At 40.6% G+C, this 13,447-nt stretch overlaps 1 protein-coding gene across 3 annotated transcripts; it reads left to right on the top strand.

Moving 5' to 3' along the window:
• Positions 1–1,634: 1,634 nt before the first annotated feature.
• LOC115205857 (E3 ubiquitin-protein ligase RNF169-like) lies at positions 1,635–12,994 on the top strand. Of its 3 annotated transcripts, none has more exons than XM_029772242.1 (6): positions 1,635–2,324; positions 2,913–2,983; positions 3,508–3,597; positions 3,708–3,817; positions 4,059–4,161; positions 10,694–12,994. In XM_029772242.1, exons 1-6 carry the CDS (start codon positions 1,937–1,939, stop codon positions 11,918–11,920), a joined length of 1,989 nt encoding a protein of 662 aa, XP_029628102.1. In that variant the 5' UTR covers positions 1,635–1,936; the 3' UTR covers positions 11,921–12,994. The 3 variants fall into 3 exon arrangements, with proteins under 3 accessions (XP_029628102.1, XP_029628103.1, XP_029628104.1); XM_029772244.1 differs by lacking the exon at positions 1,635–2,324 and adding an exon at positions 2,724–2,808; XM_029772243.1 differs by lacking the exon at positions 3,508–3,597.
• The last annotated feature ends 453 nt before the right edge of the window (positions 12,995–13,447 follow it).

Below are 13,447 nucleotides of genomic sequence, written 5' to 3'. Positions count from 1 at the left end.
AAAAACTGAAGTCCAAACTGAACAGAACTACACTCTCTTCTACCATTGTCTTAAATATATTTAATGGTCTCGGTACAAAAGCTAAATTGTCGCAAGGGAACTTTTATTTATTTATTTTATTTCACCTTTATTTAACCCGGGTAGCAAAGATTATAGCAAACACCACTGAAACGGAATTGGTGCTCGCCAGCTTTGCAAATTCAGCTATTGTTGGAAGCCAGCCAATATGAAACAAACTATTAAAATTACAAAAGGTTGCAGCATATGTTGTGTAAATGGTGAACTCATACAGCTGTCAACTCTTGTCATTTCAATCCGTTTCACATTTGCTAGCTACCTTTTAGATCGAAGCCCAAATAGAATGATAAAAGATAAGATGATAGAAGCCCATCTCCTACTGTAAATAACCTACACACTGTGTGTGTGTGTGTGTGTGTGTGTGTGTGTGTGTGTGTGTGTGTGTGTGTGTGTGTGTGTGTGTGTGTGTGTGTGTAGCCAGCCAGCCAGGTAGAAAAATGGCAGAAAAATAAAAGACGGACATCAGAGTATTTTTCAGTACACCAAAACGCAAAGTAAGAACCCTAGTAGCCTAATATCTCAAAGACTAGTTGATAAAATGTTCATAAGAAAGAAATGAAATTCTAATGGAAATGTTTCACAATGATGTCATCAGGCAGAGCAGGCAACAGATGGCACACAGACAGCAGAGTTGGGGACAGATATGCAGGGACAGACTGGCAGAGACAGGGAGTCTCAGGTAAGTTTGTTGAGTCTTTGTTTGGCAACATTATGAAAGGTTCTCCATTTTTTTTACTTGTAAAATAGGAACATAATTGGAAAATGCCATGGATACCCCCACTCTCAACTTAAACTGGTGACTGAACTAAGATTTGTTAAAGGCAATGGTATTGCTGTTGTGATTAGTTGTGTAGTTTTGGGTACCGGTAGTTAGGAGTATGGCAAACACCTTATTTCTTTGGTTCTTCAATATACATTTACCAAATTACAATGTAGGCTATGTGTTACAGCACTACTTTTGGTGTCCCCCTCAGGAATTGCTCTTGAGAAAATGTCATGTAATTGTCCCCTCCAAAGTTGATATCAGATTTTCGCCCCTGGATGTAACATATTCTGGCAAATGTATTACGTTATTTGTGAGAAAGAACAGGGTTTACAGGCTGGCAGATTGAACTAGCACTCTGCAGGCAGGCATTAAGAACATCCTCTCCATCCATTCCGGCAACCTCTGCTATAAGTAGTCTGTGTGATTTTGCTTGCTCTGGACTCCAGAGAAGTGACATGATATATCTCTACTTGAGATTGGCTGCTAACATGAATGACTTTCAGCTCCAAATGCAGGTGTAAAACGCAATTTATTTCTGTAGCCTATCTTGCGTTTTGAAAATGCATCAACGTTTATGGCGGTAATGACATTTGGGAAGCAATTGTGTGCGCATGTTCGCATTTGCTGACGCGCGTGCATGCACGTTTTTTGCTACTCCCTTTTGAGGGTCGCTGGTCAAAAGTTTTAATACATGATAGTGGTAACATTTGGGTTGGATATAGTAGTGGTAGGCTACAGTATTTATTGCAATCTTCAATTTAACTGGAATTGTGTTGGTCATTGTTAGTAAGTGCATAATTTATTCCAGTTCAAACTAGTTTAGCAAAATACTTTACTCATCATATTGTGCTGCTTTCCCCTTTTATTGTAATAATTGCTTAACAAGTTCCTGATCGCGGTAGTGGGACATTTTTTTGGGGGGGTGCCCTTTTTTTTGTTTTGAGCACAAAAGGTAGACCAGACCCAGCTGATATTACGCTGGTATCTATAGAACCACCCCCTACGAAGATCGGAACTGACAATGGTTTTCAATGGTAAACGGCCTGAGTAACTTATCTTCATTTATCAACCATCTTTGGTAGGGAGAGACCAATGAAAATGGCGGCGACAGGGTCTGCCAGATCTACTAGTGGATTAGGGCAAAAATGCAAAGCCAGGCCCGCCGATATGCTGAACACTCGGACACATTCACAGCTGCTGACCCTGGACGAGGCAAGGTGTCCGGTTTGTTCGGAGATTTTATTGGAGCCGGTAACTATGCCATGTAGCCACTCGGTGTGTCTGCACTGTTTCAAGCGGACTGTGGAATTTACCAGTTTGTGCTGTCCTCTTTGCCGGCTGCGAGTATCCAGCTGGGCCCGTAAACAGTCCCGGGAGAAAAGCCTAGTGAACATTGAACTTTGGGAAATTGTTCGAAAGAGTTATCCACAACGATGCAAGAGGAGAATGGAGCAGAGAGACCGTGAGACTAGTGGAGAAGGTACGCTTTTTTGACAACAATTCCGTTTTAGGCTGTTCTGTAGGGTACATACATTTGTGTATGTCGTAAGGATTTTTTCCAGTGTTCTTAATTTGTTTCCTTTTATAGGCTACCTGCCATTATGATCACGAACACAAAGTAGGAAAGCATATTGGCTTTTTTATTCGCGGCATAAAAAACATTTTATCGCGGCAAACATTGCAACTGACAGTGGTTAACAATTGTGTTACTTTGTTTTACAATGATAGAATTAGGAATTAGAACGTTTTCTCGTACATTGTAACACATTCTATTCAACTCGGGGCTATGCGTTCTTCCGTACGCGCCTTGGATGGTCATTCCATAGAACCAATAGGCTCTTGTACAGACAGACAAGGCTGGACCAGTCAGTTCTGATATACTATTCTAAGCATAGAAAGTTTGGCTGTGACTTGCCCAGACTTGGGGCTGGGGTGTTTTTCAATGTAATATGTTACGGAATTTTGTGAGTACCTGTTCTATCCGGTGGTTACCAAACCTTTTTGACCCAGCTCTTGTTTTGAGAAAATTTGAGTGATTTTGATCATTTAAATGTTTTATTTTTCTCAGAAATGTTCAGCTCGCCTGCTCACGTATCCAAATCTGGAGAGATCCGACTGGAGTATGGAAACCAAGTAAAGGTAATATTGTAATATGGATTATTATAAACTGGGTGGTTTGAGCCTTGAATGTGGTATATCATACCATATACGATGGGTATGACAACATTTATTTTTAACTGCTCCAATTACGATGGTAACCAGTTTATAATAGCAATAATTCACCTGGGGGGGGGGGTGTGATATATGACCAATATACCATGGCTAAGGGCTGTGTCCTAGCTCTCCACGTTGGGTCGTGCCTAAGAACAGCCCATAGCCGTGATATATGACCAATATACCACACCCCCAGGCCTTATTTCTTTTTAACATAGTTATTTACAGAAGTGTTGTTGTACAATGCCCCTAAATCCCTCAAAAGGAGAACTATGTGTTTGAGACTTAAATTAGAGAACATTTTAATACATTGATATCATCTTATTCCTATTCTCAAATTCCATTGTAGTAGATGGGCACACAACACATTGATTTCAAACAACCACAGGTCATGTGAATGATCCCTTGGGTTCAGTTACTGTCAGTAAGAAGGAATTTTTATTTTTCAGTTACCAATGAATGAAGAGAAAGAGGGGAGGAGGAAAGTCCTCCACAACAGAAAAGAGGAATGTGGAACACTCAAGCACTTTCAAGATCCTGTTAGTTTTATCTTGTAACAATCATATGAATAGATTGCTCCGATTGGTATGCCAACACATTGATGAATAAGTGTAAACATGATGCTGAGATATACAGCTTTTTCTTCCAGTTCTATGGGTTGCTGTCAGACTCGGAGAATGAAGAACCCGTTGGGAAGAGAACCAGAAATGTGTCTGCATTTGTTAGAAGAACAAAGACCTCGGCAGGCTTCACAAGAGAGTACTGAAATCCCCTTGCTTCTATTATCAATGTTTGTTTTGTTTTTTACATTGAAGGCTGCTTGTAACTGTAATAATGTCCTCATTATTACAGTTGAATAATCATGTTGCTCACATTTACTTAATGCTGCAGTATTGATTCTTTGCACACATACATTTCCAAAGCCATTGAACGATTGATGTTACATTGAATGTTTTTTGTACTTTAATTCAGTTATTTACGTAGTCCACTTTTCCCTCAGTGGTCTACAGACCAATGTGGTGCAGAGAAGCCAGAGCTGTACCGATACAGAGGAGGGAAGGCGGAAAATGAGGGTGTCTACTCATCTTCCTGGACTGGACAAGGTATAAAGCTGGGCTTTTAAAGGAAGATTTTATTCCCTAAAATGGTCAGTTGTTTATTTCTGAAATGCTTAAAAAGGTCCCGAACAGTCATTCTGATTCCCATGTAAAATAGTCTTTTGAGTGACTAAAATACTGTATCACTCATATTTTTGGATAATAGAAATGCAAAAAATTGTAGACATTCTTTTCTATCATGGCTAATTTCTCTCTCAAGGCTTACTACCGGGGAGTTTGAAAAGAGGCTGAGTGGGCAGGGAGTTTATATTCATGAGCTCATCTTGACTGACAGCTCTTTGAAACGCCTACTTCAAGAAACATAGATGCTAACAACATTGAAATTGGCATGTCTTTTCTGATGCGGTTCGCAGCAGCACAAACCAATGTGTTGACATGACAACTGTCAGTTTTGAACGACCCCCCCACCCCTTTGTTCCATGCTGGCTGAAGAGCTAGCTTGCGAACACCAGACACAGATGAAAGGCGAGACCTAAGTATCTTTGCTATATATGAATAGTGTAAACTTTTAATGATATTTGCTGACACCCTACAGTCAAATTTTGGCACCAGTAGAGTAGCTATCTAGCTGTAGTGCCTTCAGAAAGTATTCACACTCCTCAACTTTTTACATTTACATTACATTTACGTCATTTAGCAGACGCTCTTATCCAGAGCGACTTACAGTAGTGAATGCATACATTTCATACAATTTCATACATTTTTTCATACATTTTTTATTATTTTTTTCTGTGCTGGCCCCCCGTGGGAATCGAACCCACAACCCTGGTGTTGCAAACACCATGCTCTACCAACTGAGCTACAGGGACATTTTGTGTTACAGCCTGAATTTAAAATGTATTAAATTGAGATTTTGTGTCACTGGCCTAAAGTGCATTACGGAAGAATTCAGACACCTCAACTTTTTCCACATTTTGTTATGTTACAGCCTTATTCTAAAATTGATTAATGTTTTTCCTTATCAATCTGCACAGAACACCCCATAATGAGAAAGCAAAAAATAGGTTTTTAGAAATTGTAGCAAATTTATGAAAATAAAAAAAACAATACCTTATTTACAAAAGTATTCAGACCCTTTGCTATGAGACTCGCAATTTAGCTCAGGTTCATCCTGTTTCCATTGATCATCATTGAGATGTTTCTACAACTTGGAGTCCATCTGTGGTAAATTCAATTGATTGGACGTGATTTGGAAATGCACACGCCTGTCTCTATAAGGTCCCACAGTTGACCGTGCATGTCAGAGCAAAAACCAAGCTATGAGGTCAAAGGAATTGTCCATAGAGCTCCCAGACAGGATTGTGGGGAGCCACAGATCTGGGGAAGGGTACCAAAACATATGAATTATTGAAGGTCCCAAAGAACAGTGTGGCCTCCGAGCCTGCCGCCCGGCCAAAATGAGTAATCAGGGGAGAAGGGCCTTGGTCAGGGAGGTGACCAAGAACCCGATGGTCACTCTGACAGAGCTCCAGAGTTCCTCTGTGGAAATGGGAGAACCGTCCAGAAGGACAACCATCTCTGCAGCACTCCACCAATCAGGCCTTTATGGTAGAGTGGCCAGAGGGAGGGGAGGGGGGGGGGTAGGGACCTGGCACCATCCCTATGGTGAAGCATGCTGTGGGGATGTTTTTCAGTGGCAGGGACTGGGAGACTAGTCAGGATCAAGGGAAAGACGACTGGAGCAAAGTACAGAGAGATCCTTGATGAAAACCTGCTCCAGAGCACTCGGGACCTCAGACTTGGGTGACGGTTCACCTTCCAACAGCACAATGACCCTAAGCCCACAGCCAAGACAATGCAGGAGGGGCTTCGGGACAAGTGTCTGAATGTCCTTCAGTGACCCAGCCAGAGCCTGGACTTGAACCCAATCTAACATATCTGGAGAGACATGAAAATAGCTGTGCAGCAACGCTCCCCATCCAACCTGACCGAGCTTGAGAGGATCTGCAGAGATGGGAGGAACTCCCCAAATACAGGTGTTCCAAGCTTGTAGCGTCATACCCAAGAAGACTGGATGTAATCACTTCCAAAGGTTATTCAACAAAGTACTGAGTAAAGGGTCTGAATACTTATGTAAATATGAAATTTCAGTTTTTTTATGAATTTGCAAAAATGTCTAAACATGTTTTTGCTTTGTCATTATGGGGTATTGTGTGTAGATTGAATGAGGGGGATTTAAACAAATAAATAAAAAATACATTTCAGAATAAGGCCGTAACGTAACAAAATGTGGAAAACGTCAAGGGGTCTGAATACTTTCCAAATGCACATTTGGTTGTACTTTCTGTACAGGCAATACCCCATAATTTCAAAGTAGAATTATGTTTTTTGACATTTTTACAAATTAATTAAATGAAAAGCTGAATTGTCTTGAGTCATCGTTATCTCATGCATAAAATGTTCAGGAGTAAACATTTGCTTAACAAATCAAATCTTGTCACATTTCGCCAAACAAAACAGGTGTAGAACTTACCATGAAATGGTTTCTTACAGGCCCTTAACCAACAGTGCAGTTTAAGAAAATAGAGTTAAGAGATTTACTAAATAAAGTAAAAAATTATTATATTAAAACATCTGAAAAGTAACTCCATTTGATTCATTTGTTCAGCTGTCTTATGGCTTGGGTGTAGAAGCTATTAAGGAGCCTATTGAACCTAGACTTGGTGCTCTGGTACCGCTTGTCCTGTGGTAGCAGAGAAAAGTCTGTGACTTGGGTGACTGGAGCTTTTTTGGGCCTTCCTCTGACGTTGCCTAGTATATACACTACTGTTCAAAAGTTTGGGGTCACTTAGAAATGTCCTCTACCTTCTAGGCATAGTTGCAAAGAAAAAGCCATATCTCAGACTGGCCAATAAAAAGAACACACTGGACAGAGGAACTCTGCCTAGAAGGCTAGCATCCCGGAGTTGCCTCTTTACTGTTGACGTTGAGACTGGTGTTTTTGCGGGTACTATTTAATGAAGCTGCCAGTTAAGGACTTGTGAGGCGTCTGTTTCTCAAACTAGACACTCTAATGTACTTGTCCTCTTGCTCAGTTGTGCACCGGGGCCTCCCACTCTTTCTATTCTGGTTAGAGACAGTTTGCACTGTTCTGTGAAGGGAGTAGTACACAGCGTTGTTCGAGATCTTCAGTTTCTTGGCAATTTCTCGCATGGAATAGCCTTAATTTCTCAGAACAAGAATAGACTGACGAGTTTCAGAAGAAGGTATTTGTTTCTGGCCATTTTTAGCCTGTAATCGAACCCACAAATGCTGATGCTCCAGATACTCAACTAGTCTAAAGAAGGCCAGTTTTATTGCTTCTTTAATCAACCCAACAGTTTTCAGCTGTGCTAACATAATTTCAAAAGGGTTTTCTAATGATTTATTAGCCTTTTTAAAATGATAAACTTGGATTAACTAACACAACGTGCCATTGGAACACAGGAGTCATGGTTGCTGATAATGGGCCTCTATGTAGAGATTCTATAACAAATCAGCCGTTTCCAGCTACAATAGTCATTTACAACATTAGCAATGTCTACACTGTATTTCTGATCAATTTGATGTTATTTTAATGGACAAAACAATAGGTTTTCTTTCAAAAACAAGGACATTTCTAAGTGACCCCAAACTTTTGAACGGTAGTGTAGGTCCTGGAAGGCAGAAAGCTTGGCCCCAGTGATGTACAGGGCTGTACGCACTACCCTCTGTAGCGCCTTACGGTCAGATGCCGAGCAGTTGCCATACCAGGTGGTGATGCAACCGGTCAGGATACTCTTGATGGTGCAGAACTTTTTGAGGATCTGGAGACCCAAGCCAAAAAAATGTCAGTCTCTTGCCCTCTTCACAACTTTCTTGTTGTGTTTGGACCATGATAGTTTGTTGGTGATGTGGACATCAAGGAACTTAAAACTCTCGACACACTCCACTACAGCTCCGTCGATTTGAATTGTGGCGTGTTCAGCCCCCTTTTTCCTGTAGTCCATGATCATCTCCTTTGTCTTGCTCACGTTGAGGGAGGTTGTTGTCCTGGCACCACACTGCCAGGTCTCTGACTTCCTCCCTACAGGCAGTCTCATTGTTCTTGGTGATCAGGCCTACCACCGTTGTGTTGTCAGCAAACTTAATGATGGTGTTGGAGTCGTGCTTGGCCATGCAGTCGTGGGTGAATAGGGAGTACAGGAGGGGATTAAGCATGCACCCCTGAGGGAATCCCATGTTGAGGATCAGTGTGGCAGATGTGTTATTGCATACCCTCACCACCTGGGGGCAGCCTGTCAGGAAGTCCAGGATCCAGTTGCAGAGGGAGGTGTTTAGTTCCAGGGTCCTTAATTTAGTGATGAGATTTGTGGGCACTATGGTGTTGAACGCTGAGATGTAGTCAATGAACAGCATTCTCACAAGTCACCTACGTTGCAATCAACTTGCAATAATAGTGTTTAACATGAGTTTTGAATGACTACCTCATGTCTGTACCCCACACACATACCATTTTCTGTAAGGTCCCTCAGTCACGCAGTGAATTTCAAACACAGATTCAACCACAACAACCAGGGAGGTTTTCCAATGCCTTGCAAAGAAGGGCACCTATTGGTAGAAAAGAAAGCAGTTGCCGGAGAGAAAGGAAACTGCTCAGAGATTTAACCATAAGGCCAATGGTGACCTTTAAAACAATTAATTTAATGACTGTGATGGGAGAGAATTGAGGATGGATGAACAACATTGTAGTTACTCCATAATACTAACCTAAATGAGAGTGAAAAGAAGTAAGCCTGTACAGAATAAAAATATTCCAAAACATGCATCCTGTTTGCAATAAGGCACTAAAGTAAAAGTGCTAAAAATGTGGCAAAGAAATGAACATTATGTCCTGAATACAAAGCATTATGTTTGGGGCAAATCCAAAACAACACATCACTTCATATTTTCAAGTATGGGGGTGGCTGCATCATGTTACGGGTATGCTTACCATCGTCAAGGAGTAGGGCGTTTTCAGGATAAAATGAAATGGAATAGAGCTAAGCACAGACAAAATCTTAGAGGAAAACCTGGTTGTCTGCTTTCCAACAATAACCTAAAACACAAGGCCAAATATACACTGGGAGTTGCTTACCACTACGTTCTTGAGTGGCTTTGTTACATTTTTACTTAAATAGGCTTGAAAACCTATGGCAAGACTTGAAAATGGCTGTCTAGCAATGATCAACAACCATTTTGAATAATTTAAAACGAATGTGCAAATATTGTACAATCCAGGTGTGCAAAGCTCTTAGACTTACCCAGAAAGACTCACAGCTGTAATTTGCAAAAATGTCAAAAAACGTGTTCACTTTGTCATTATGGGTTATAGTATGTAGATGGGTAAGACATTTTGAATTCAGGCTGTAGCACAACAAAATGTGGAGTAAGTCCAGGGGTAAGAATACTTTCTGAAGGCACTGTATACAAACCACGCACCTCTGCAAACTTGCCTTCTCTGCTGTTGGTTACAAGGCGGTACTTATTTAAATTAGATAAGAGAATATCATAGTTAGGGTGATGTCCAATGTTTCCTCTAAGCTGTGTGTGAGCACAGGACTGCAGGGCAGAAGAAATGCCAGGCCGCGCAGAGGGGCAAGAGATTGAACTTCACTAAGTTCACCCCATTAGTTTGCAATATATAGATCAATGTTTTTTTCTGTGATCAACATTATCAGTCCCTTTTCAATGCAACAAACCAAATCTAACTTTCCAAAGATTGAGTCTGTGATTTTGTTGTGGGCATAGCCAGAGCGCAATGCAGTACAATTCGCTCGGGTAGCCCATGAGGGGTCTTTCAATAACCTGCAAGTGAATGAATGCGCTTTCCAGATCAGAGCTGCGCATGTTAACATTTATTGATATTGTTTGCTAGTTAGTGAGTTATTAGCCCAGTTATAGATAAGTATAGGTCAGCAATGGGGAGTTACTGCTTCCTACAAGAGCACAGAACTTGTAGGCTACATTTTAAGAAAGGGCCAGTGTTGTATTTTGAGACTGGCTTGTATATGCAAATAAGCCAGTAGGCAGAGGGGTAGCCTGCATTGTCTAATTCTCTGTATGGTAATAATAATACATTTTATTTTGTAAAGTGATTTCTTGCATCATACAATGCAATTTACACTCACCTATCTGGCCCATGGTGTCAGACCAAGTAAAAAAATCATACATTTATGTCAAGCCCTTCATAATGTTAAAATGTTTTTAAAAGTCTTATGAAATGTAGGCCTGTAATTTGCTCAGTGCCCCAAAAACTTTGAGGGAACATTGGTGATGTCACCCTATCCATTTAATAATCCTGTCTCCTTGAATCTAAGTGTTTGACATGGGATGGGACCAGTAACTTTATGATCAAACTTGATCAATGTAGAAGCAACAGTACTTTTTTGTGCTTTGGTCATCATACTTTGATCTGGTTTCATCAAAATCATCCAATTTCATGAAAAATATGATTTTGACTTCATGACCTTTAAAACATTGCTCTTCCTTTTTTTGTTGGTTTGTTGTCTCTGTACAGGCAAGTATTGCTCTCAGCTACAATGCAGGAATCCTTCTGTCCTCTGAGAACAGCCGATCTCTTTCGGCACCCATAATTGTCCAAGACAAGAGGCATAGCTGGCGAGGCGTCGTCATGGCTTCATCAACACCTTTTATGGTCCCCCAGTCGAAACAGGAGAGGTCCATTAGCCCTGAGAGCAATGACAGTATCTCTGAGGAGCTGAATCACTTCAAGCCAATAGTGTGCTCGCCGTGCACCCCACCAAAGCGACTACCTGACGGGCGAGTGATGGAACCCACAATTGTGAAGTCCACCCCCCGGAACTTATTCCGCAGCCTGGAGAGGCCCACCAGCTATGAAGCCAGCCCTACTATCCTCCAGAAATGGAAGCAGATAGAGGTGGACCGTCAGTCTGTCAAAGTGACCTCGAAGGGCACCTTGACCAGCCCCATAAACGAGGACCTTGTTTTCAAACCAAGCCCCATAGAGAAGAACGGCAAGCCCTGTAGCTGCGCTCTAGCAGCAAATAAGGGAAAAGAACACTTGGGTAGGTGTGCCAAGACTGATTCCTTTGGGCAAGACACTGAAATAACCTGTATACATAATAAACAAAGACTGATATTTTACCAGGCCATTGGAGAGACAGCCCTCCATCAAAAACAATTCACAAAGTTTCATACTCCATTTGTACCTTTAAACAGTGAGGAGACTGTAACAGAGTGTGGGGTTTCTTCGGAGTCTGTGGTGATACCTGTATCACATTGTGGACCAACTTCAATTAATCAAAATCCAACCTTAGTCCCACACAATATTAATGCCAGTGTTAGGGGTTGCAATCTTAAATCAAAGGACTCACAGGATCAGAAAAAATATTTGGACAATAGAAACTGTGCCCAGAACAAACCTACCTCAAGGAGGGGCAAGAAGAGGAGCCAGAAGACCAAACACCTGGAAGAGACAGAGTCTGGACTCAAGAGGCCAAGATCCCAGAGCCAAAATGGTTTCAATATAGAGTGTGCACAGGCTGACCTGTATTTTCAACAAGTACAGCAAGAGAGCGAGGATAGAGAGCTAGCGTTGAATCTTCAAAGACAGTTTGACAGGGAACAGCAACAAGTAGACAAGCAAAAGACCAGTTTTGACAACTACTTTCTCCGGTCCTGCAGTGAAAACAGAATCGAATGCAATCCACGTAGATCAGGAAGAATTTCCAAAAGGAATGAGCACTTTTATTGCAATTATTAAATGGTTATTCTTGTGCTTTTTTTAAAAATAAATAAATCAGCCAACTTCTTGCATACAAGAACTATACTGTTTTTGTTGACCATGTTCCAAATTCAGTGCTTTTAAAGACTAACTTAGATTTAGTTTCTACGAACATGATTTTGCTGAACATGATTATTTTCTTCTCGTTTGCAGTTACTCGTGAAAAAATGTAAAAACACTACATCATATATTTCTGCAGTTAATGCACTGAGAAAAAATGTAATAATTTACGGCATGAGGTTGTGTTTGTTGATTCATACTGTGCAGACACTTGAAAATGTTTGTGTTCAGGGTCATGTATGATTCTGATTCTTGCTCAGCCAAGGATGTGGACATACGATCTAACACTATTACTTTGTCAGACCCTTCATTCAGATTCCCATGAACCCAGAAGAGTAACATCCTATTGATTATTGATCCACATGTTCCTTTCTGCACCAACGATGCACTTAGCACCTCTATGTGATGTTTTGGGAAACACTTGTAACATCTTTGTGCATTAGGAATGATGGATTGTTAAAACACTCGTAAAATGTAAGTTCCATTACAGTGAAACCTTGCCCAGTTTATGTTCTTGGCTCAGCTAAAATATTTTGCACAGTGTCCATTGGCACCTCAATCGCTCTAAATCTCATTGCCTTTTGTAGCAGAACTTATTTGACATAATTTGGTATTATTTTTAGTTGAAGGTATATTCAGCGATGTGGTTTTACCATGAACAGCTGGACGTCTTGCGACACAGAGTTGCAGATTATCAAATTGAAGTCATATTGATTTGTTTCTGTCAATGTTAGACAGTATTTGCCAGAGTAGTGGTTAACATTGCAGAAATCCCATCAATAAGATTTAATGATCTGACGATCTGGGCAGAAAAACTGCAATGCAGGCAGCCTGAAACGTGTGGGTGTTGAGGTGTACAGCCGCTTACACTCTTCGGTTGCACTGCAGCTCCTGGACATGTCAGATTGTTGAGTTAGATCAGTGTGGACAGGTTAAATATATGCAATATGTGTAAACTCTGCTGAAAACTATTACAATAATATTGGAAAGGGGTACAATAATGTTTTTTTGGAGGATGATTTTCTGATCAAATTCAATACCGGTATGTATTTTCTGTCAATCGTATGCCCACACTTCTACCTCAACACTCACTGTTGCGTTGTTGCATTTCTCTCAAATGATTTATGCCCTCTTATTGACTACTACAAACTAAAATGGCTCTATGCATGTTTATGGTACAACTTTACAAAGCTGTAGCACTGCCAAAGCTTATAGTTTTGATCTATATTAATTATAGGTTATAATATGGTGGTAATTAGGACAACTGTTTTATGCAATATTTCTATTGGAGAATCCACATTAATATATTTCATCAGCATTGTTATTTTTCTAATCTTTGAGTTGTAGTTACTATATCGTTTGAGACGCTTATTCAAAGGGCTATTATATTTTATTTGAGAAATGTCTTTCCATATTCTATTTGATTCTTGTTTTTCTGAAGATGTA

This window comes from Salmo trutta, chromosome 13 (assembly GCF_901001165.1).
Source record: "Salmo trutta chromosome 13, fSalTru1.1, whole genome shotgun sequence".
In the NCBI taxonomy this organism is placed as follows: Eukaryota; Metazoa; Chordata; class Actinopteri; order Salmoniformes; family Salmonidae; genus Salmo; species Salmo trutta.
The sequence above is the reverse complement of the archived record's forward strand: the minus strand, read 5'-3'. Positions and strand labels throughout refer to the sequence as shown.

Bases quoted from the DNA above. Each gene is read 5' to 3' on its own strand.
- LOC115205857 (XM_029772242.1), top strand. From the start codon at position 1,937: ATGAAAATGGCGGCGACAGGGTCTGCCAGATCTACTAGTGGATTAGGG. The intron at 2,325-2,912 runs GTACGCTTTTTT...TATTTTTCTCAG, and splicing joins CCGTGAGACTAGTGGAGAAG to AAATGTTCAGCTCGCCTGCT. The intron at 3,818-4,058 runs GTACTGAAATCC...CTTTTCCCTCAG, and splicing joins TCGGCAGGCTTCACAAGAGA to TGGTCTACAGACCAATGTGG.